This window comes from Bactrocera dorsalis, chromosome 2 (genome assembly GCF_023373825.1).
Source record: "Bactrocera dorsalis isolate Fly_Bdor chromosome 2, ASM2337382v1, whole genome shotgun sequence".
In the NCBI taxonomy this organism is placed as follows: domain Eukaryota; kingdom Metazoa; phylum Arthropoda; class Insecta; order Diptera; family Tephritidae; genus Bactrocera; species Bactrocera dorsalis.
The window spans coordinates 54,900,265-54,923,337 of NC_064304.1; the positions used below are offsets into that span (position 1 = coordinate 54,900,265).

Below are 23,073 nucleotides of genomic sequence, written 5' to 3' on the forward strand. Positions count from 1 at the left end.
CCCCGGTGGGTATTGCTTCGAATACTTTGAGAGGTTTTCATCCATACGTACGACATGACCTAGCCGCTGTTTCCTGATTCGCTTAACTATGTCAATATCGTCGTATATCTCATACAGCTCATCGTTCCATCGAATGCGATATTCGCCGTGGTCAACGCGCAAAAGACCATAAATCTTTCGCAGGTTTTATTCGTCGAGAGAGGACTTTACTTCTCAATTGCCTACTCAGTCCGAAATAGCGCCTGTTGGTAAAAGTTATTCTGCATTAGATTTCGAAGCTGACATTGTCGTTGCTGTTAATTCTGATTCCAAGATAGACGAAATTATCTACAACTTCAATTTTTTGACTGTCAACAGTGACGTGGGAGCCTAGTCGCGAGTGCGACTACTGTTTGTATGATGACAGGAGATATTTCGTCTTGCCCATCTGCTTCGCTTCCTTATCCATTTTGGAGAAAGCGGAACTAAAACCGCATACGCTAGCAGCTGCACACTCTTATAGAAGATTGTACCTGCTCGATTAAGTTCTGCATCTCGAATTATTTTCACAAGCAGCAGATTGAAGAAGTCTCGCGATAGGGAGGCGCCTTGTCATAAACCTTGTTTGGTATCGAACGGCTCGGATCCTGACGGACCTTTTGGTGTTGCTCAACATCAGTTTACATAGCCGTATTAGTTTTGAGAGAATACCAAATGTGTCGATTCTCTTCTCACGGGCACATGGTGAATATCTGGTCGGTTGCTGATTTTCCAGGTCTAAAGCCACACCGATAAGGTCCAATCAGTTTGTTGACGGTGTTATTCCTTCCATAATTTTAGTATGCTCTGAGCATCTGTTACCAGATCACCTATGAGGATCCTGAACATATACTTATGAATATATTTTTAAGTTGTTAATTAACTTGTAGATATAAAAATTCCGGCGGCAAAACGCATTTTATGCTTGTTTAATTCAAATTATTACCATCTACTACTTTCTTTAGTCCATAAAGATTTAATAAAAAATACAAAAATTAAAAAATTATTAAAATATTGGGTTGTCAAAAAAGTTTTGCGGTATTTTTATTGAATTTTTTTTTTTTTTTTTGAAATTGAAACCAATGCTACGACTGCTACTATGACGGTCTCTTTGGACCAATTTAGCGATTTTATCGCAATTTTCGACGACAGGCCAGACAGGACAGGCCAGAACGAAAACGTTGAAACCATCGTTGTGCGGAGGAAATGGAAACTGTATCGGGTCCATAAACTGCACAAATTTTATTGGCGGCTTGAGATGCATTTTTGCCTTTATCGTAGTAGTACTGTAAAATATGCCGTATTTTCTCTTTATTTTGCTCCATGTTTGCGACGCTATAACTCACGAACGACTTAAAAGAAACGGTAATCCATCAAACAGTGTTAGTGCGTGAAATGAACTTTCCAAAAAGGTATAGCATGACCCGATGCGACGAATAAAACTAGAACTTCGCGCTTACAGCGCCAACTAGCGAAAATACCGCAAGACTTTTTTGACAACCCAATATAAGACATAAATCCCATCGTCCTCTGCCACTTTGTTGTTATTCAGACCAGTAATTTCTATTCGAATCTTATCAAAGTCGTGTAATGAAACATCTATTCCATCGTTACTTTTTTACTGCCCCTCAGCAGGCTGAAGTGTTCCCTCAATAGCTGCAGTATGCTATGAACACTATATCTCTACTTTGGGCCCAACAAGAATATGCTAGTCTTGAAAATTTCCGTTAGTTTTGGGTCAGCTGCTCAAGCTTTTCATTTCGACTCTTTCTTTTTTTGTCTCGCTTCTCTCTTAAACTCTCGGTATCTATCCCACCCCCTCGTGTTGTGGTCAATCGCAACATTGCGAGGTAGGTTGCCAATTTCTCTCCACAGCGACACGACAGTTCTCACTGTAACAGCTTCTTTCGACCTTTCCCAGAACTCTTGCCTTAGTGGTTTTAGGTAGCACGTGTGTAAATCGAGTGGAAACCTATTAAGCTGTGGTTGTGATTGTAATTCACGACGTCGAACCTTTATCGTTTGTTGACGGTAGTGTTTTGCTGCAGAGAAGCGTGCTCATATATTCGCTGGAACAAGGTAGTGGTTCGAATCGATGTTACGTCCTCAAAGCATACGCACTTCAAGGACAATGGAGACTTGTCGTTCATCTATAACAACATCATTAATCTGGTTTTGAGCTTATCGATCCGGAGCCAAGTAGTTTTATGAATTTTCTTGTGCTGTAATCTTGTGGTATAGATCACCCTCAACCCATTTGGAGAGGTTTCACCATGGAGTTTGAAATTTTCAACAGTTGTACCATATATAACTTTTCTGCCTACCCTGGCGTTAAAGTCGCCAAGTACTATTTTGACATTGTGACGGCAGCTCTCATAGGTGCGCTCCAAGCGTTCATAGAAGACATCGTTGGTCACATCGTCCTTCTCTCCCGTCGGGGAGTGGGCGCAAATCAGCGATATGTTAAAGAACTTCGGTTTGATGTGGGTTGTGGCTAGACGTTCATCCATCGAGGTGAATGTCAGGACTCGCCGACGGAGGCTGTCTCCTACCACGAATTGCACACCGAATTTGCGCTCCTTTATATGACTGCTGTAGTAAATGGCACAAAGACCTATTCGTTCCTGTGCTTGTCCCGTCCATCGCTCTCTTAAACGGCGGTGATGTCAGCTTTACTCTTACGAGGACCTCGACCAGCTGGGCCGCGGCACCTTACCAGTTTAGGGACCGGACATTCCAGGTGCATGCCCTTAAATCGTAATCTCAATGCCATGGTCGTCATCAAATATGGGGTTGTTCATCCGAGGCTGTTGTTTCTTTTTAATTGAGGTGGTTTCCACGTGGCGGGTCTCAAACTCTGTGCACAACCTCGAGAGTAGTAAAAATTATACACGCATTTATATAACGAGCTGCTTTTTTCAAGACCGACGTCCACTTGCAGCCGCACCTCTAGTGAACAGGCGCTGCAATTAAGCTTTAGCGAACCCTTAAACAGAATATGTCTGACTGGCTCTGCTGAAATTTTTTCTCTTATAGGTTTGACTCCAGGCTCCAGGCTCCACACGGCTTGGCTACCGTATTTTATACAAAAGACGCTCACGCCAGGTATTCGGCGGGGAAGCAATTGGGTATAGTCCTATGATTGTAGCTGCTTACATAGAAGCGTGACTATAACTCTGGCAGAAATTGGACGAATAATAGATAATAAGTAAACAGTCTAAGAAAACTCCGCAATTCATCTTCATTTTTAAGAATCGGCCAATTTTTTACCGCCTCTACCTTTTCATTAGTTGTGCAAATTCTTTTTGCGTCCAAGTACTTTATTTCGTTTTTGAAAAAGAAGTATTTTCTCGGGCTCAGCTTTCGACTAGCGCTAGCAATCCGTTGAAAAACCTCTTTCAAGTTCTTTTGGTGCTCATCGACGTTTTTCTTCAACACGATAATATGGTCGAGGTACACCAGACAGGTTTTTCAATGCAATCGTTTTAATACCTGGTCCATAAGTCGCACAAAGGTGTCATGATCGTTACATAAAAGGTACTACGATAACTTAGCACAGAACATTTCTACGCTAAGAGCTGCCTTTTCCTTGTCTCCTTCGTTTAACCCCACAGGCAAATAATCACCTTTCAAATTAATGTTGACAACCATTTTGTACCTGATAAGGGGTCCTGTTTTTCTTATATCATTCAACCTTCTATAGTCCATGTTGCCATCTATCTTCTTCAATAGAGCTGTATGGATTCGCTGCTGGTTCGATTATGACGCTTTCGGTCATTTTACGTATGGTCTGGTTTACAACCTCACATTTTGCTAAAGGAACGTTTCGAGGAGCTGGCGAATTGGTCTCACATTCTTCTTCTTCTTAATTGGCGTAAACACCGCTTACCTGACAATAGCCGAGTTAACAACAGCGCGTCAGTCGTTTCTTCTTTTCGCTACGTGGCGCCGATTGGATATTACAAGCGTAGCCAGGTCTTTCTCCACCTGGTCCTTCCAACTGAGTGGAGGTCTTCCTCTTCCTCTGCTTCCCCTAGCGGATACAGCGTCGAATACTTTCAGAGCTTTTAATTCGCTGAACTATATCAATGTTGTCGTATATCTCATACAGCTCATCGTTCCATCGAATGCGATATTCGCCGTGGCCAACGCGCAAAGGGCCGTAAATCTTTCGCGGAACTTTTCTTTCGAAAATTCACAACGTCAACTCATCAGTTGTTGTCATCATCCAAGCCTTTGCACCATATAGCAGTACGGGAATTATGAGTGACTTACAGAGTTTGGTTTTTGTTCGTCGCGAGAGGACTTAACTTTTCAATTGCCTACTCAGTTTGAAGTAGCACCTGTTGGCAACAGTTATCCTGCGTTGGATTTCTACGCTGACATTGTTGGTGGTATTTACACTGGTTCCCAAATATACGAAACAATCTACAACTTCAAAGTTATGACTGTCAACAGTGACGTGAGTGCCAAGTCGCAAGTGTGACGACTGTTTGTTTGATGACAGGAGATATTTTGTCTTGCCCTCGTTTACTGCCAGACCCATCTGCTTTGTTTCCTTGTCCAGTCTGGAGAAAGCAGAACTAATGGCGCGGGTGCCAGATGCTGTACACTCTTATAAAAGGTTGTACTTGCTCTATTAATTTCTGCAGCTCGACTTATTTTCTCCAGAAGCAAATTGAAGAAGTCGCACGATAGGGAGTCGCGTTGTCCGAAACTTCGTTTGGTATTGAACGGCTCGGAGAGGTCCTTCCAGATCCTGACGGAGCTTTTGGTGTTGCTCGACGTTAGTTTACACAGCCGTATTAGTTTTACGGGGATACCAAATTCAGACATCGCGGCATAAAGGCAGCTCCTTTTCGTGCTGTTGAAAGCAGCTTTGAAATTGACGAAGAGGTGGTGTGTGTCGATTCTCCTTTCACGGGTCTTTTCCAAAATTTGCACATGGTGAATATCTGGTCGGTTGTTGATTATCCAGGTCTAAAGCCACACAGATAAGGTCCAATCACTTTGTTGACGGTAGGCTTTAATACTTCACACAATACGCTCGACAGAACCTTGTACGCGATGTTATGGAGGTAATTGGTGCAGATTGTGGGGTCTCCATTTTTGTGGATTGTTCTGTACGAAAAACCAGTTAGACAGTTTGGTATATACGAGTACATATGTATGTAGATAGGTACCGAAATAAATGAAATAATTACGGTACCTGTCGACTGCTTATTTTGTGTTTCCAAGCACACTATAATTTTCCAAAAAAAAAAAATTTCAAAGTCAAGTATTCTTACTTGCAAGTTTTGGTGATAAAGCAACAAACAAGATCGCCTATGATAAATAAGCAAAGGCAAGCAAAAAACGAAGTGCAAATACATAAATATGTACACATACATATAAATAAATACATATACTAAATTGTACAAAAAATATATACATACACATGTGCACACATATACATACAAAAATACAGTGAAGTTAAAATTATATAAAAAATTCTCTTATAAAAAAATAGTTTAACACAAAGTCAAAAGTGCCTATTAAAGTGACGATCACAGAATAATAAAAACAAGAAATAATTTTTTTTTTTTTAATAATTTAGTAGAAAAGTAACGTTCACAACTAAAGAACAAAAATAACTGTGTGTTAAATAACCAAGCAAGTCCCGAAATAAAGTGAGTAAAGAAATTAAAAAAAAAAAATTGTTTAAATAATTGATTTAAAAATCAATAAATAAAATAATTAATCAAAAGAATACAGAATTACATAATCAGAATGAGTGACTTAAATCACAAAAATACAAATACATTATAAAACAACAGCATTATCAGCGGAGGTGTTAACAACGGCAGCAGAAATTATAAAGGAACGGTAACGGTAACGGTAACGGTAACAACAGCAGCGGCAACAATTGCATCATTAGCGGGAATTATAACAGAGACAGCGAGAGAATATATTTGTTAGTTTAAATTAAAATTAACTATATTTAGAATATATATTAGAAATGGGAAATAGCCCAAGTATTAAATATAAAAAACTGTCATATTGCGACTTTTGAAAGGGCGATCATGATACTAGGGAATGTCCTAACTCAAAAAACAAAAAAACTAAAGACTATAACTAATGGTTTGTATAACCAATAAATTACATAATTAAAAGCTGCTATTCACCACCCAAGGGACCCTAAAAAGAATTATAAAAAAATGAATCCAACCAATAAATTTTTTTTAATTAAATAATAATTAAAGGCTCGACCAGCCATATAACAAAAATATATTGAAACCGCGATTCATCACCGCAAGCGGACCCTCCGGTTTATAATAAAGCTTAATTCTGCGATTCTGAACTCCAGACCTTCCAGAATAAAAAAGCACCTCTTGCTAGAAGGAATAAAATAAAAATAATTAATAAAAAAGACCATAAACTGCAAATTAGACAAAATGGCTAACGGTAACGCTTTGACCGTAGACCTAATAACTCGCCTTATTGCTGACAGCAATATAGCATTACGTGAGGAAGTGGAGCAATTACGCTCACAAATATTAATCAATACCAATAATGCAACCGATTTTCTAACACAGGCAATAGACCTGTCAAGAATGGTTAGACATAGTTAAATCCGTACCCGAATTTACTGGTAGGATGAATTTATATGTTAGTTGGAAAGAGGCAGCGCTTAACTCTCTGAGCCTATACGTGAGGGGCAGTAGGAAATACTTTGCTGCACTCACAATACTTAGAAATAAAATAACGCTTGATGCAAACGCTGCGTTAACTAACCATGGAACAGTCCTCAATTTCGACGCAATTCTATCTCGTTTAGACTTTGCATATGCGGACAAATACATATAATCGAACAACAGCTAAGCATCTTTAAGGAGGGTGCAATGTCGGTTGTAGAATATTGCAACCTCGTCAACAAGAAATTGACGCTATTAATAAATAAAACAATCATGATACACGGAAATAACGCATACCTGACAAAAGAATTAAACAAAAAGAATAGGGAACATGCCTTAAGAATTTTTATAACAGGACCTAACGCTTTAGCAAAAGTTCAGGAACTCGAATCAAATAATCAAAGAGCCCGGATTTTTCAAAATTTCATGTATGATGAAACAAATCAAAGCCAATGTAGTATATAAACAATAATTATAATTTAAGATTTCCTTAAAGGAACAACCCTACAAATAACAACATCTATATATATAAAAATGAAACCCGTTTTCCGTTGTCACGGCATCACGAGTGAATGGCTGGACCGATTTCACTAATTCTTTTTTTGTTGTATTTGTTGTAATTAGGAGAAGGTTCTTATGTAAAAAAAAATTACGAAAGTTGCCGGAAAACGCCTAAAAACATCTTTTTCCCATACAAACGTTTTATTTTGTATATATGTACATATGTAAGTAAAAATGAATGTTTGTTTTTTAGTAACGCTAAGGCTCGAGAAAGGCGAACTTCATGAAATTTTCAGAAGTTGTTCGCTGTGGATCTGGAAAGGTTCAGAAAAAAAAAACTTTTCATAAGAAAAAGTCGAAAAATTTCCAAAAATTGACTTTTTTCATACAATTATTTTTTCTTTTGTTTTCAATATTTTGATTTGTAAATTATTTGAATCGTTCAATTTCGGTCACTTGCTCTTTTATTCCGGCTATTTAAAAAAAAAAATTTTGAAAATTATTCAGTGAAAACTTTATGTGTGTTTCAAACGAAGTGATCAATTACAGATTGAAATTTTTGCCATCAACGCCAAGGCACATGAACGAGTACTCCCAGGATCCGATGACATACGTGTGGAATTATGGATCGGGGTCAATCAGCAAGCGATCGTCACGTTGTCACAGCACGACTTTTCAAACAACAGTTACGATGTTCTTCTTTGGATGGTGGATAGTGGTTCCACCAGATCAAATTGATGAAATCATTTCTACGGAAATTCCTGATGCAGAGAAAGATCCAGTATTAAACGAAGTGATGAAAACCAATATGGTTCATGGGCCTTGCCGACATCACAATACCGCTTCGGTTTGTATGTCTAACAATTCACATTCAAAACTTATATCAATGTTTAGTATTGCAGTCTGGTGTAATCTATAAAATACGTTTGTAAGTACGTCACCAAAGGAACCAATATGGCGGTTATTGGTCTTGAACGGTACGGTCGATACGTGAACTGCAATAAAGCGCTTTGTAGGGTATTTACTTTTGCAATTCATGAACGTCTTTCGACTGTTGTGCGTCTCGCAGTTCATTTGAAGAATGGCTAAAGAGTGTTTTTCAATCCAGAGAACACAGTAGAGCCAGCGGAAACACTTCCAACAACATTGACATTGACGAATTTTTTCTCAACTTGCGTCAGTGATTCGTTTGCGAGAACATTGCTCTATTCGGAAATGCCTTGATTTTATACATGAAATGCATCGTCGAAGAAATAGTTACGCAGAAAGCAAGGTTAATCAGTAGATTGACATCTATGTGTTTTCTCAACTAATTCCTTAGGACGAATTTACATAATCCACCCGAAAAACGACGATTGCTAATACCTTCGGTTGCTATTGATAAATGTACGTGGTTCAATTTCATTTGAGTCATTGCGCACTGGTAAAGTGTGTGTAACTTTTTGAGAAGCATGCAAGCAACTACAATTGTTGGAATATGATAATAAATGTAATCAAACGATGGACGATTCGATAGCTACTTCGGATGCCACTGAAGTTCGCACACTTTTCGCGATGGTCATTTCGACATATCAGCCTACAAATTCACGTCGATTGTGGAATACTAACAAAATTACATTGCTGAAGACATTTTACATCGTATTTGATAAGAATTGGAAATAGGCAAATTTCGGTTCCAGTGGTTTGATATCAATTCCACCTGCCTTTTGTCAATTCACTTCAAAGAAATATAAACTCATCACGAATGTTTATGCCAAATTTGCCAAATTATCGTAACTACGATCGCATGAGTGCGTGCCAGTTATACGTGGTGGGTTCCCGAGTTGGAAAACCATCTTCTCTGTACATTTACGCTCCGGAATAGAAAACAAAAAATGTTGTTTATCAAACTGCGTTACATTGAAAAAAATTTAGAAAAATCGAAAAGAAAAGACTTTTAACACAACGTAAATTCAACTTTCTTTTCATTTCAAAACACATAATTTCACGCAGGACAACGGCTGCGGGATCAGCTAGTACATTATAGATTTCCGAAAACAACTCCTATGGATATAGATCCATTTGTATCCAGACTTTATAATAGAGATTTTAATATGAGGTAAAAACAAGGCCATAGCAATTTTAATCAAAATATAAAACCTATACAAACGAATGCAAACTTTCAGGCCAATAGGGGACAAAATCAGGAAGCACAAGGGGTAAAGCGGCATAGAGAAAGTAATCATAGCTTTCGCCCGTAAGAGAAAAGTCAAAGAATTAATAATATGAATGAGAGCCATTTTTTATGCGAAGAGGGGACGAACTCCCCTGTCTCAAATTACATGACTTCAAATTAAATTAAAACTTAAAAACTCTAGTCCGTCATTCATCTGGAAGGGATCGCACATATCTCGTAATCTTCTCCTTTCAATTCTCACCCCAGCATTCTGAGATGCGCTGCTCTCCTCCTCAACCAGTAATATCGCCGCGGATAAAGATTCCATAGCTACGTTTAATAAAAATAATAACAATATAAAAATTTTACTTTTATTTATTTTCTTTGAACAGCAGTAATTTGTGTATTTTTGCTTTGTTATGTTCCAGTTTCACATATTTCAAAGCAAACAGCTGATTTCGAAAGAGTTATAGCTCTTCCTCTTCTTCTTTCAATCCAATCGTAACGCATGATACCTAATTTCGACTCCGGCGGAGCGTAGAGCGGGAACGTAATCGAAATGCATGATAGGGGTGATAATTATTTTTTCGAAAAATGTAACTTAACACTTAAAGGACTTGGAAAGAATTACAAAAATAATGAAAAATGCTAATATGAAAATTTCATTAGAAAAATCAAAATTTTTCGCGGAAGAAATAGAGTTTTTGGGTTATATAGTAGCTCAAAATGTCATCAAAACAAACCCAAATAAAATAAAATTAGTCTTAAATTATCCAATACCTAAAAGTCTGCGAGCATTAAGAGGATTCTTGGGACTTGCGGGATATTATCGTAAGTTTGTTAAAGACTATGCAGCGATAGCCAAACCTTAGACAAAATACCTATCAGGAGAAAACGGTAGGATTTCTAAAAATAAATCAAAAAAATTTGAAATAACTCTAGATGAGGAAGGAATATCTGCATTAAATAAATCAAAAAAAAAAAACTATTTGCTTCAGAAATGGAATTGAAACAGCCTGACTACTTTGTTATTTGTATTAACTACCGATGCATCTAACGTTGCAATGGGTGCGGTAGTATCGCAAGGGGATAAACCAATTACCTTCATTTCAAAAACTCTTAATACCACACAAAGAAATTATGCAACTAATGAAAAAGAGCTTTATGTCATTTTCTGGGCATTAAAAAATCTACGAAGTTACCTCTATGTATTAACCAATTTGGAAATACATACTGATCACCAACCATTAACATTTGCTTTATCACCCCGCAATCCTAATCCTAAAATGAAAAGATGGCACGCAATTATAGAAGAATTTTCTCCAAAATTTGTATACCAACCCGGTAAATCCAATATTGTAGCTGTTGCGGTTTAATAGCGCTCGCGGAAGATGAATTATATTAACGCGGATTGAAATAAAAGACGTGCTATGCGGTCGAGTTCCTTTATTGAAGAGAGAGATAAAACGGAAGCTGGTTTGACAGCAAGCACATATGTAAGTGCTGCCCATGAAGCTTCAAACATATGTTTAGAAAGGTGATGCCAGATGGGCGCGAACATACCGGCCGCCTTGAACAACAGTTCAAAAAAGTACAATTTTAATTAAGATCTAAGAATATCATATAGAAAATATGTCCCCCTTTGTTGGTAGTAGCGACAGCTTGATCACGGGCCTTAACAGCTCTCCTTCGGATGTCTTCAAATTTACAACCCGAACTTGGCCATCCGTCCCTGGGGAAGTGCCAATAACACGGCCAAGCTTCCATTTAGTTGGGGGCACGTTGCCTTCATGTATGATAACGATATCATCTTTCTGCAAATTCGGCGTTGAACGTATCCATTTCGAACGACGTTGAAGACTGACAAGATACTCGTCTCGCCATCGATTCCAAAAGTGCTGTCTAATTGACACAATGATTTGCCAACGTTGAAATATAGTTCCTTTGAAGACCTCAACGTCAGGGTCGGGAAGTCCCTTTAGCGGTTCGCCAATCATGAAGTGTCCAGGAGTGAGGACTTCAAAGTCATTTACATTTGTAGGAATAAAGCAAATAGGACGCGAGTTTACACAGGCTTCAACTTCAGTCAGGACTGTTGCAAATTCTTCGTAAGTTAGAAGCGAAGTATCTAAGGCCCGCTTAAGATGATATTTGATACGTTTTATACCAGCCTCCCAGAAGCCACCCATGTGAGGGGCACTTGGAGGATTGAAATGCCAAAATATTTGGGCGTTTGCGAAATATGATGACACTCTTTCATCGCGAATGCAGCGTTCATAGGCTAATCGTAATTCCTTTTCAGCACCCACGAAGTTAGTGCCGTTGTCAGAGTAAATGTGCTGACAGTACTCCGGTTAGTAAAACGTTTGAAAGCAGCGATGAAAGCGATTGAAGAAAGGTCTCCAGCAAGCTCGAGGTGCATTGCACCAGTACTCATGCAAATAAATGAGCATATGTATGCCTTTGTGGATTTTGCACCTCTTCCATGCGTAAACTTCACGGCGTAAGGCCCAGCGTAATCGACTGCACTATGTAAAAAACATCTGGTTGAAGTGACGCGACTTGGAGGCAGATCAGCCATGAGTTGATGTAATGGTTGACATCTCAGTCGTCTACAACGAATGCATTTTCGATATATACTACGAACGAGGTTACGAATGCCTGGCACCCAAAATCTTCGTTGAATCGCGGCTTGCATTATCTGAGGTCCACCATGTAATGTTAAAAGATGTACTTCTACCGCGATTAAATTAGCGAGCGGTGATTTTTTCGGAACTATTAAAGGATGTTTAACATAATCCGAAAGCGTTGCGTTGATGCGGCCTCCTACTCGTAGGATACCATTTGCGTCTAGAAAAGGTTGTAGTCTTGCTAGACTGCTTCGTGTATGTATCGGCTTATTTTCTCTGCAATTAGAAATTTCCTTTTTAAAAACGATAAATTGAGTATACTTTACCAATGCTATTTCAGCGTTTTGAATTTCAACGCAAGACAAGCCGCCGGTTTTTCGTATCCCGGCGCTAGCCCTTGCGTTATTGATGAAGCGTAATAAATAAGCGGTGATGCGTTTAAGTTTGCTGAATGAATGATACTTCGTCAAAAAATCCCAAACGTCAGTAGTTTGCGTTAGCAGTGTTACAGCCTTGCTAGATTTTAGCTCGAGATCTGTAGTGTGTGATTTTGCGGAAATCGGCCAGTTACTGTTGTTCTCGTGTAGCCATTGCGGACCATGCCACCAAAGTTGATGTTTGAGAAGCTGCGATGGTGATATGCCCCTTGAAGCGCAATCGGCGGGATTGTGCTCTGACGCAACGTGCCTCCAGTGGGTTGCTGGTAGAATATCTTGTACTGCAGCGACGCGATTGGCCACGAATACTGACCAACGGCTAGGGTTGCCTTGTAACCACGCTAAGGTAATCATTGAGTCCGTCCATGCGTATAATTTTGAGAAAGTGTGGTTCAGATTCGATTGAACTTGCTTCACCAGCTTTGCTCCCAAATGAGCTGCGCAAAGCTCGAGTCGTGGTAACGAAATAGTTTTCAGAGGCGCTACTCTTGTTTTCGCTGCTACTAGTACGACCTTAATCGTTCCGTCCGGAAATTGTGTGCGACAGTAAAGTGCGGCTGCGTATGCGACTTCTGATGCGTCGGTAAAAATGTGATACTGAGAGTCAGAAGTTTTGCTAGTTCCTAACCAGCGGCTTAGTTTTAGCGCCGATAGTTGCTGTAATTCACGACGATGTGCCAACCAGTCCCTCGCAATTTCTGAAGGAACTGGTTCATCCCAATCCACATTTGAGCGCCAAAGTTTCTGTAGCCAAATCTTAGAGCGGATTGTACAGGGCGCGATCAAACCTAGTGGATCGAATACCTTACTTGAGTCGGAGAGAAACGTTCGTTTTGTAAGTTTAGGAGGTAGGTCGTTAAAACTCACTGCTATAGAAAGCCAATCGTTGTTCGTGTGCCATATGGTACCAAGAGTGCGGATTTGGTCTCCATCGGCTAAGAGATGCGAAATTTGTTTAGATGCGTGCGGTATCATATCTCTAAGCATTTGAGAATTAGTTCCCCATTTGCGAAGTTCGAACCCACTTTCAGAGAGCGCATGGGAGACGTTTTTTTGAAGTAAAGCGAGTTCATCAAATGTATCAGCACCAGATAGTAAGTCATCCATATAAAAGTCCGACATTATAACATCAATGACATCCTTGCTTGCGTTTGACGCGTTAAGTGCGGCTCGATGTAGTGACTTAACAGCAAGATGTGATGCTGAGGCGACTCCATACGTGACCCTTAAGAGACGATAATCACGAACTGGATCTGCTGGATTCGAACGCCAAACTATGCGTTGATAATCTGTGTCCTCTTTAGCGACATAAACTTGGCGATACATCTTTTCGATATCGGCTATTATTCCGAAACGGTGAGTGCGAAAGCGAACCAAAATGGAAAATAGATCTTGTTGCAGCTGTGGGCCTAACATGAGGGCATCGTTTAAAGAATTCCCAGAGGTCGACTTCATAGATGCGTTGAAAACGACTCGAAGTTTTGTTGTTTGACTTGTGGTCTTTACCACCGCATGATGTGGCATATAGTACAGTTTATCTGTTGTCGTCTCAGCTGGTTCCATGTGTCCCATAGAGGTGAGTTCATCCATAAACATAGTATACTCTTTGCGAAGTTGTTCGTTAGCTGTAAATCTTCTTTCCATGCGGAGTAATGCTCGAATAGCTGCTTCTCTTGAATCACCAATCAATACGTTTTTCTTCAAAGGTAAACGCACGATGTAGCGACCATCCGGTGCACGTTCGGTCGTATCGTCGTATAGTTTCTCACACATAGATTCTTCAGGTGAGAGGAATTTGCGGGCGGGTAGTTCTTCGAGCTCCCAAAACTTGTGGATGAGTTGAGTTAAATGAAGGTCGGAATGTAGAGTCGAAATGTTCGCCGGTGGCTTTGTAAATTGGCAGCGTTGCCAGACAGTACCCATCCGAATACAGTATTTTGTGCCATTGGTGTACCCCGTTCACCCTTACGGAGTCCGTGTAGTAGAAACTTGTCCATCTCATCCATTCCAATTAAAATGTCTATTGGTCCGGGCTGGGAATAATAGCGGTCGGCTAGTGACAAATCCGTAAGATGCGGCCAAGAAGTCGTCGGTAAAGCGGAGGTTGGAAGATCGTTAGTAATTTTCGGTAAGATGAGCGTACTTACTTGAAATTTAGTATCAAGCGTTCGTGTTGATATGGAGAGTGTAACTTCTCCCTTTGCGCGTCCTCCTTGTAGTGAGCCGATCCCAGTGACGTGAACGGATGACAGCGTTCTGGGAAGACGAAGGCGTTGTACACACGCCTCGGTGACGAATGAGGCATGTGAACCGTTGTCAAGAAGTGCGCGAGCGGGTTGCCAACGACCGGTATAGTCTTGTACCATAATTTCAGCGGTTGCTAGTAGAATGACGCGATTAGCGTCGGCGTAGTGTGCGGTTACATTTAAACGTTGTTCATTTGAAAGAGCATTGAGCCTTGCCGGTTGATTGGTAAAGTTTTCGTGAAGTAAGGTATGATGACGTCGTTGGCATATACGACACGACGATGTGCTGTGACAGTTAGCGAGGATATGCCCTTTGCTGAGACAATTTATACATGCACCTAATTTCTTAATAGCAGTTAGTTTACCCTTGGAGTCGAGTTGGCTGAACTGTGAGCAGACGTAGATTTTATGATCACGATTGCAATAAGAACAATGCGGGCCCTTAGTAGCGGTTGATGTAGCGATATTTACTTCTGGCTCTGTAAATGCCGTATGGAAAACATTCTTTGTTGTTGTTGTTGTCTTTGCGGTAGTGTTGAGTAGTGGTACCATCTCCAGTGAGCGTGCGCGGTTTTCAAGAAATTCTCCAAGAACGGAGAAAGATGGTAGATCATCCATGACGAGCGATAACTCCCATTGCTTGCGGGTTTCGTGTGCTAACTTTGAAACGGTTAAGTGAACGAGCCAGTCATCCCAGAATTCGACTGGTCGTTGGAGTGCACGTAGAGCGCCAACGTGTTGAAGTATGGAATTAAGCACTTGCTTTATTCCCTTAGCAGTATCCTTGGCTGCATTTCCAATTGCCATGAGTGCTTTGATGTGGCTGTCCACCATGACACGCATGACCTTATACCTCGCGGTCAATAAGTCCCAAGCTTCAGCGTAATTGCTATCACATACTGCTAAGCTACTCACCAAATCGAATGCTTCCCCACTTAAACAGTTTCGTAAATAGTGTAATTTTTGTCCGTCCGACAAATTGACATTCGTATGAATGAGTGAGCAAAAAGCATCATGAAAAGGAAGCCATTGAGTGGGATCACCACTAAATGATGGCAACTGTAGCTTTGGAAGCGGTACAGGAGCAGTTGAATCAGGAACGGTAGTTTGCAATGTCTGCTGCCTTTGAGTTACGCACAGGCGTTTCAAGTTAGATTTAGCGGTGCTGTACCACTCCTCACCTTGTATGCGTGCCTGCTCCTCCATAGAAACGTTCTCGCCACCACATGTAAGTTCCACCTCTTGTTGTGCTACGCCAAACCGAATCCATTGCTCCTCCAACAATTGGAGGTAAGTAGTTATTACCTCAGTGTCCACCGACAGAGCATCCACTTTGCTAGATTGCAAATAGCGTTTGATAGCATTTAGCGCGGAGTCGCGAATTTTAGCCGAAGACATGATTAATGTTAAAAATGCGGAAAAATATTGAAAATAATAGCGAATTTGCCGCATATCATTAATATGCGATGATATCCGGCTCGAAGGACCAAAATATGTTGCGGTTTAATAGCGCTCGCGGAAGATGAATTATATTAACGCGGATTGAAATAAAAGACGTGCTATGCGGTCGAGTTCCTTTATTGAAGAGGGAGATAAAACGGAAGCTGGTTTGACAGCAAGCACATATGTAAATGCTGCCCATGAAGCTTCAAACATATGTTTAGAAAGGTGATGCCAGATGGGCGCGAACAGTAGCTGACGCATTGTCGCGTGTTGAATTACTTATATAACATTTCCGATGATTCCCAGAGTCAGGAATCCCAACATTCAGCACAGAGTAGTGAAAGCATTGAAATGCAAGAAACACAAAAACCTATAAATCAATTTAAACAACAAATAATATTGTGTAAAAACACATTTACGGTCCATTAGTTAATTGAAACCTTTGGAAATAAAAGGAATTTAATAGAATTTGATACAGTAGAAAATTTATTAACAATTTTGAAAGAATATCTTCAACCAAAGCTAGTGACGGGTATTCACTGCACTGTTGAAGATTTGCACGAAATCCAAGAAACTCTCAAACAAACCTTTCAGAACAAATTCGTATTTACAAAACTTGTTCCAATGGATATTAGTAATATAGAAGATCAGTCCGGATTAATCGAAACCCATAATAGAGATCATAGAAGCTATAAACAAATAGAAAAATTATAAATTATTAATTATTATAAATTATATAAAAATAAATATGATCGCCATCCCAAGAAAATACCAATAGGCAAAGCCCCAATCCCAGAAAAGGAAGGGGAACAACTTCATTTAGACATCTTCTACGCACAGAAACTAAAATTTATCACATGTGTAGACGCTTATTCAAAATTTTTAATATTAAAACATATAGAAGATAAATCAAATATCGAAGAAAAGGTTTTAGAATTGCTTCAAAGTTTCACGTATGTAAAGCAAATTACTTTAGAGAATGAACCATGCTTTACCACACCAACATTTTAGTCCTTAATGCATAGGTTAAATATTGAAATTTATTTTTGTAATCCATGTCACAGCATAACTAACGGACAAATTGAAAGAGTCCATTCAACAATAATTGAAATAGCCAGATGTATAAAAGAAGAATTTAGTAGTAGAAGTAATTTAGACACAATAGTTAGAACAGCGTAAAAATACAATACAACAATACATTCAGTAACAAACTTTAAACCAAATGAAGTACTTTATAATAAAATGAAGCATGAAAATTCGCCAACAATTTTAAAGCAATCACAGGAGAAAATGCTAATGTTTCATAATAAACATAGATCAGATAAGCAATATCATCCCCGCCAAATCATTGACGAGAAAATAATAGGAGAGAGAAATAAATTACAACCTAGATAAAAAAAACAGTAAGTTAAGGAAAATTTAGAGAATAAAATAATAAGTAATAATAGAAATAGAGTTATTCATGATATAAAAGCATAATTATTATAGGTTTCCAATATGATCATTTTAATTTTGACTACAGCCGCTGATGCTATAGACCAGCCTCGACCAGCTCCTACTATTTTTAGTCTTCGTTTTTTCACACCTACAGTTAAGCGATCGCTTTTTCACACCAACATGCCCGAAGCTTCGAAGCAGAACAAGCGAAAACAAATCAGTTGCTGCAGGGATAATGGGAAGCCCAACTTATTCCAGTGTAAGAACGCCTCAAAATAAGCGTTTTTTATAACATTTTCCATTATGGCCAGGTCGAACAAAATGAAAATTTTTGGGCATTTTAAATTAAAACACCCAGCATTTAGTGCGAATAAAAACTACTATATAGTGGTTATTTATTATATGGAGAAACTATTTAAATCCTTTTAAAGTATATTAGAACAATTGACTTTTGAACTTTCAATACCCAATAAAAGGATTTAAGCTTTTTAGCTCTTAATCAATAAATGTTTTTAATAAATTTCCATTGAAAATAATACTGTGATGAATCACATTACAAAACGTTTCAACAAATACCTTTAAATTTCATAAATTTATTTAATTTTCATTGTTTAACATTTTTTATAAGTGGTCTTGAAAGATGCGACAAATCCCTCCGTTTTCATATTTTTTTGGTAAGATTTCAATCTGGCCATCGCTCGTTTCCAATTGCTAAACGTCAAAACCTCCTCAATCCAGTCAACTGTCAAAGTTTAGGTGGTTTTGACGTTTAGCAATTGTTCTCTCACTGGAAGTGAGTTTATCTCTGAGTTGCTGCAGGAATAAAGGGATGTTTAACTTATTCCAGTGTGAGAGCGCCTCAAAATAAGCGTTTTTTATAACATTTCCCATTGTAGCCAGATCAGAAAAAAAGATATTTTTTGGGCATTTTAAATAAAATACCCAATTCGCACCACCTATGAGGTATGCAAAAGGGCGCGTTACCGAAGTTATTTTTGGGTGCTCGGTTCCCCAGTAGGCCTATATCACCCATTAAAAATTTATTTACATAAAAAAACTAAAAAAACAAAACAATAACAATTCATATATAATAGTATAAAAAAAATAACAAAAACAATATCACATATAATAATATAATACTTAAAACTATAAAAATAAACATACATATATACAAATGCCAATATTTAAACCCCAAATTCTAATTTGTTATTAAAAACTTTCTATTAAACGTTCTAACTTTAAAGCCTCTTAATGCGAATCTGCTTAAAAAATCTTATTTTAGTGTAAAATAATTAGCTCATTGCAACCACTAAAAAAGAAGATGAAAACTACAAATGTGAAACACACAAAATTTTATTTTTAAAATTGGGTAAAGATAAATCTCTATTTAAAAATTTCGTCACAAAATAAATTCTAATTCTAATAAATAGAGCAATAACTACCTTTGGGTCACAGTCTTCACAACACAAGAAGGGCCTAATATCTTTTAATTTAGCAAAAAGAATTTCTCCTAATCCTATTTTATGACAATTTCTGTCAAATTCCTCGACAAATTTTATTTCTAAATTATTAATAAATGCAACAAATTCTTGAGGCGGTTTCACTAAGTTGCATTTATCGATCTGGTTTTGATGTGTGAAGATGAATTCATCAGAAGGAATTTCATCTCCTAACAGCCGGTTTCACGAAATTTTCTAATTGAAAATTAAGTTTCATTTAATTTTAATTTTGATTTTTATTTAACTTTGCACTTAAATTTGCAGCGTTTCACCATTATTCATAATTGGCAACCCAAAAATGACAAAGCAGGGATGTTAGTAAGAATAACAGCTGATTTATGTAAACAAATAAATTGTACTGATCAATAAAAATGGTAGCTCGAAGCAAGAATTTTCCATCAAGTGACATTTCTACTTTGCTAAGCCTAGAGCATTTCTTCTTTCCCTCATTTTACGAGAGCGACGATTTATAAATATATTTATTAAAACCTCGCACTCCATATCACTTTCGTCGTCAGATTCCATTTTTTACAATATAAGTAACGGGTGATTTTTTTGAGGTTAGGATTTTCATGCATTAGTATTTGACAGATCACGTGGGATTTCAGACATGGTGTCAAAGAGAAAGATGCTCAGTATGCTTTGACATTTCATCATGAATAGACTTACTAACGAGCAACGCTTGCAAATCATTGAATTTTATTACCAAAATCAGTGTTCGGTTCGAAATGTGTTTCGCGCTTTACGTATCGACAAATTTTGTTCAGCGATGAGGCTCATTTCTGGTTGAATGGCTACGTAAATAAGCAAAATTGCCGCATTTGGGGTGAAGAGCAACCAGAAGCCGTTCAAGAACTGCCCATGCATCCCGAAAAATGCACTGTTTGGTGTGGTTTGTACGCTGGTGGAATCATTGGACCGTATTTTTTCAAAGATGCTGTTGGACGCAACGTTACGGTGAATGGCGATCGCTATCGTTCGATGCTAACAAACTTTTTGTTGCCAAAAATGGAAGAACTGAACTTGGTTGACATGTGGTTTCAACAAGATGGCGCTACATGCCACACAGCTCGCGATTCTATGGCCATTTTGAGGGAAAACTTCGGACAACAATTCATCTCAAGAAATGGACCCGTAAGTTGGCCACCAAGATCATGCGATTTAACGCCTTTAGACTATTTTTTGTGGGGCTACGTCAAGTCTAAAGTCTACAGAAATAAGCCAGCAACTATTCCAGCTTTGGAAGACAACATTTCCGAAGAAATTCGGGCTATTCCGGCCGAAATGCTCGAAAAAGTTGCCCAAAATTGGACTTTCCGAATGGACCACCTAAGACGCAGCCGCGGTCAACATTTAAATGAAATTATCTTCAAAAAGTAAATGTCATGAACCAATCTAACGTTTCAAATAAAGAACCGATGAGATTTTGCAAATTTTATGCGTTTTTTTTTTTTAAAAAGTTATCAAGCTCTTAAAAAATCACCCTTTATTTATCTTCTGCTACTTGCAAATCAGCTGATTGGAAAACGTTAACATAGTTGCATATGACAGTATTTAATTAATATTTAAATGGCAAAGGGTGACCATTTAAATACAAATTAAGTCAAATGGTGAAACTGAAATAAATTAATTTTCACTTAAATCAGTTTCGTGAAACCGGCTGTAAATAAGGTAATGGCAGGAGGCATGTGTGCATTTTAAAAATTTTCAAATAAAGGTAGCCGCAAAAATAACTAAAAGCATTTTCCTTTAAAAAGTTAATTTCTAAACTACTATCTAAAGTAATGGATCTAACAATGGAGTGTTCGGGTCGTGGTAAACCCTGGAAATCCTGCCAAGAAAGGTCACTTAAAACGGAATCATTGCACACATTAAGAAGAACATTATGGCTATGTTCTGAAATAACTGTGGCTTCGGGTTCTAAAGGCAGCTCACAGTTACCTTTTGTTACAATATTTACGTAACGTAAACCCCATGACTTCCTAAATAAACTAGAGAACATGAAAGGTGTTACTCTAGTACCTCCCTTACTTCTAATCTGACCAAAAAAATGCTCTAAGCTGTCCTGACATAGTCGTCTTGTCTTCAGGTAAGGAAATCCTGAGTGTGACAGCAATCGCCACAATCGTCTTAAACTATTAATATTAATTAACCACCCCTTTATAAAATTGAAATTATTTGTTGTGTCGTTTCCTAACTCATCTACGACCCGAATTGTTTTCAAAACTTTTTCTGCCTCATCTAAAAACTGGTTTTGCTCTGGGGAACTTATAAAAACTTTTTTAGTGGGTACAATGGCCTCAGTGAAACTACTATTGAAGATATCGAATAATTTATTGAAAAAAGAAACGAAATCCGCGGTATTAATGAAGCTCATACTATTTGAGCTTAAGGCTCCCGAGCTGTAAAGAGAAAGCATACCTGAAGCGACCGTATTACTTAAAACTTGAGACGCGAATTTAACTTTCATTTTTTGAAAGGTGCTGGGGTAAATATGAGCATCGGTTAATTTATGCGCACACCGATAACTCGACTTAGAGTCCTGTTTATAAAAATGGACTATGTCAGACAAACATACGCGACTATTTTTAAAATCTACTTTATTTTTCATATTTTGTAAGCAGTTTCGACTACATTTTAATAAATGGGGCTATCGAAAAAAAACATATTTCCTTACCATTAACGTTGATAAAAGGCCGTGACATTGAAACACCTAACAAATTAGCTAAATTTTGAAAATTGGTACCCTGGTCACAAACAAAATGGCAAGGAACTAGCCCTATATTTTGAAGTTGGGTAATGGCTTCAAGAATATATTTCTTGAGGACATCCCCTTTACATGAGCCTTTAATAAAAAAATAAGCTAACGGGTGGGACCAAGGTTCTCCACCTATACCTTGCACCATTATGGTCATTGCAGTTGTGGCTATTCTAGATGTGCGATTTTCATCGCCATAATCTTCAAGACCTATCACCCTATCAAATTTCCTATCATACTGCAAATGACATTTCAGTGACATTTCATCACAAGAAACTGATATGAACTTTTGTTCGAAAGAAAATCCCTTACTCCTAATTTGTAAAGACTTTATGCTGCTTTGGGTGCAACCTGGGAAACGAGGCCAATCTGCGACAAAATTATGTAACGTAATTTCCGAGGGAAAACTAAGTTGGTGCTTTAGGTAGCGGTAAGCGATTGGTGACAAAAAAAATACACCCAAAGCTAAAGTTTTAAGAAAGGTGTCATATCGCCGACCGTGACTTTGGCGATTACTATTTAAAAAACTACTCCTAATACAAGCACCTAACTGAGGAGGAACTTTGCTGCAAACTATCTCAAGAGGATCTGACTCTTCCCTAAATGAACTACTTCTTAACATTTCCCTACATCTTTCTAATTCAGTTGCCATTTGGACCAACTCCTATTCTCCTGTTCTTTTTCGTCTAATTTTATTTTTAAAATTCTATTTTCTTCTCTCAATTTTTTTTTCTATCTGTCCCTGCTGTCAGACCCCTACCTGTTTGCGCGGCCTTTTCACTAGTCTTTAGTAGTTCCTCCTCAAGAAGTGGCAGAGGCTCTAAAATATTTTCCCGGTCTTCCCTTTCTAAAAGTGGAAGCAGCTGCCTCGATGCACCGGTTGCATTTGAGGCAGTTCCTTCCATTTGGGGAAAAAAATCTTCAACGCCTATTTCAATTATATTTTCAGAATTTGGGGCGTTAAATATTGGCTCATTAATTAAATTTATGTCCGGAACGGCTCTCGGACGCAATTTTTTCGCGTTACGCATTTCATTCGAAAAATGCCGCTCGCACGCAAAAACGTGTTTAGGTGTTTTTTCGCTAAGATCTTCAAAAACACCTAAACGTTTGAGCCAACATTTACGCCTATTAAAAGAAACAAAATAAAATACAAAAAGGTAAAAATTTAATTATAAAATATGTATAATAAAATAATAATAATAGTGCAAAAAGTGTATATTTAATGAATATTTAAAGTACGACTTTTTTATAACTATCATAAATATTCAATTA

The 23,073-nt window shown here is 38.2% G+C and overlaps 1 protein-coding gene across 1 annotated transcript; it reads right to left on the reverse strand.

Moving 5' to 3' along the window:
- Window positions 1-12,245: 12,245 nt before the first annotated feature.
- Window positions 12,246-16,059, reverse strand: LOC125776110 (uncharacterized). Its single transcript, XM_049446994.1, has 3 exons — window positions 14,335-16,059; window positions 12,305-14,242; window positions 12,246-12,254 (listed from the first exon to the last, which is right to left on the reverse strand). The coding sequence occupies exons 1-3, from the start codon at window positions 16,057-16,059 to the stop codon at window positions 12,246-12,248; spliced, it is 3,672 nt and encodes a 1,223-aa protein (XP_049302951.1).
- Between the last annotated feature and the right edge of the window lie 7,014 nt (window positions 16,060-23,073).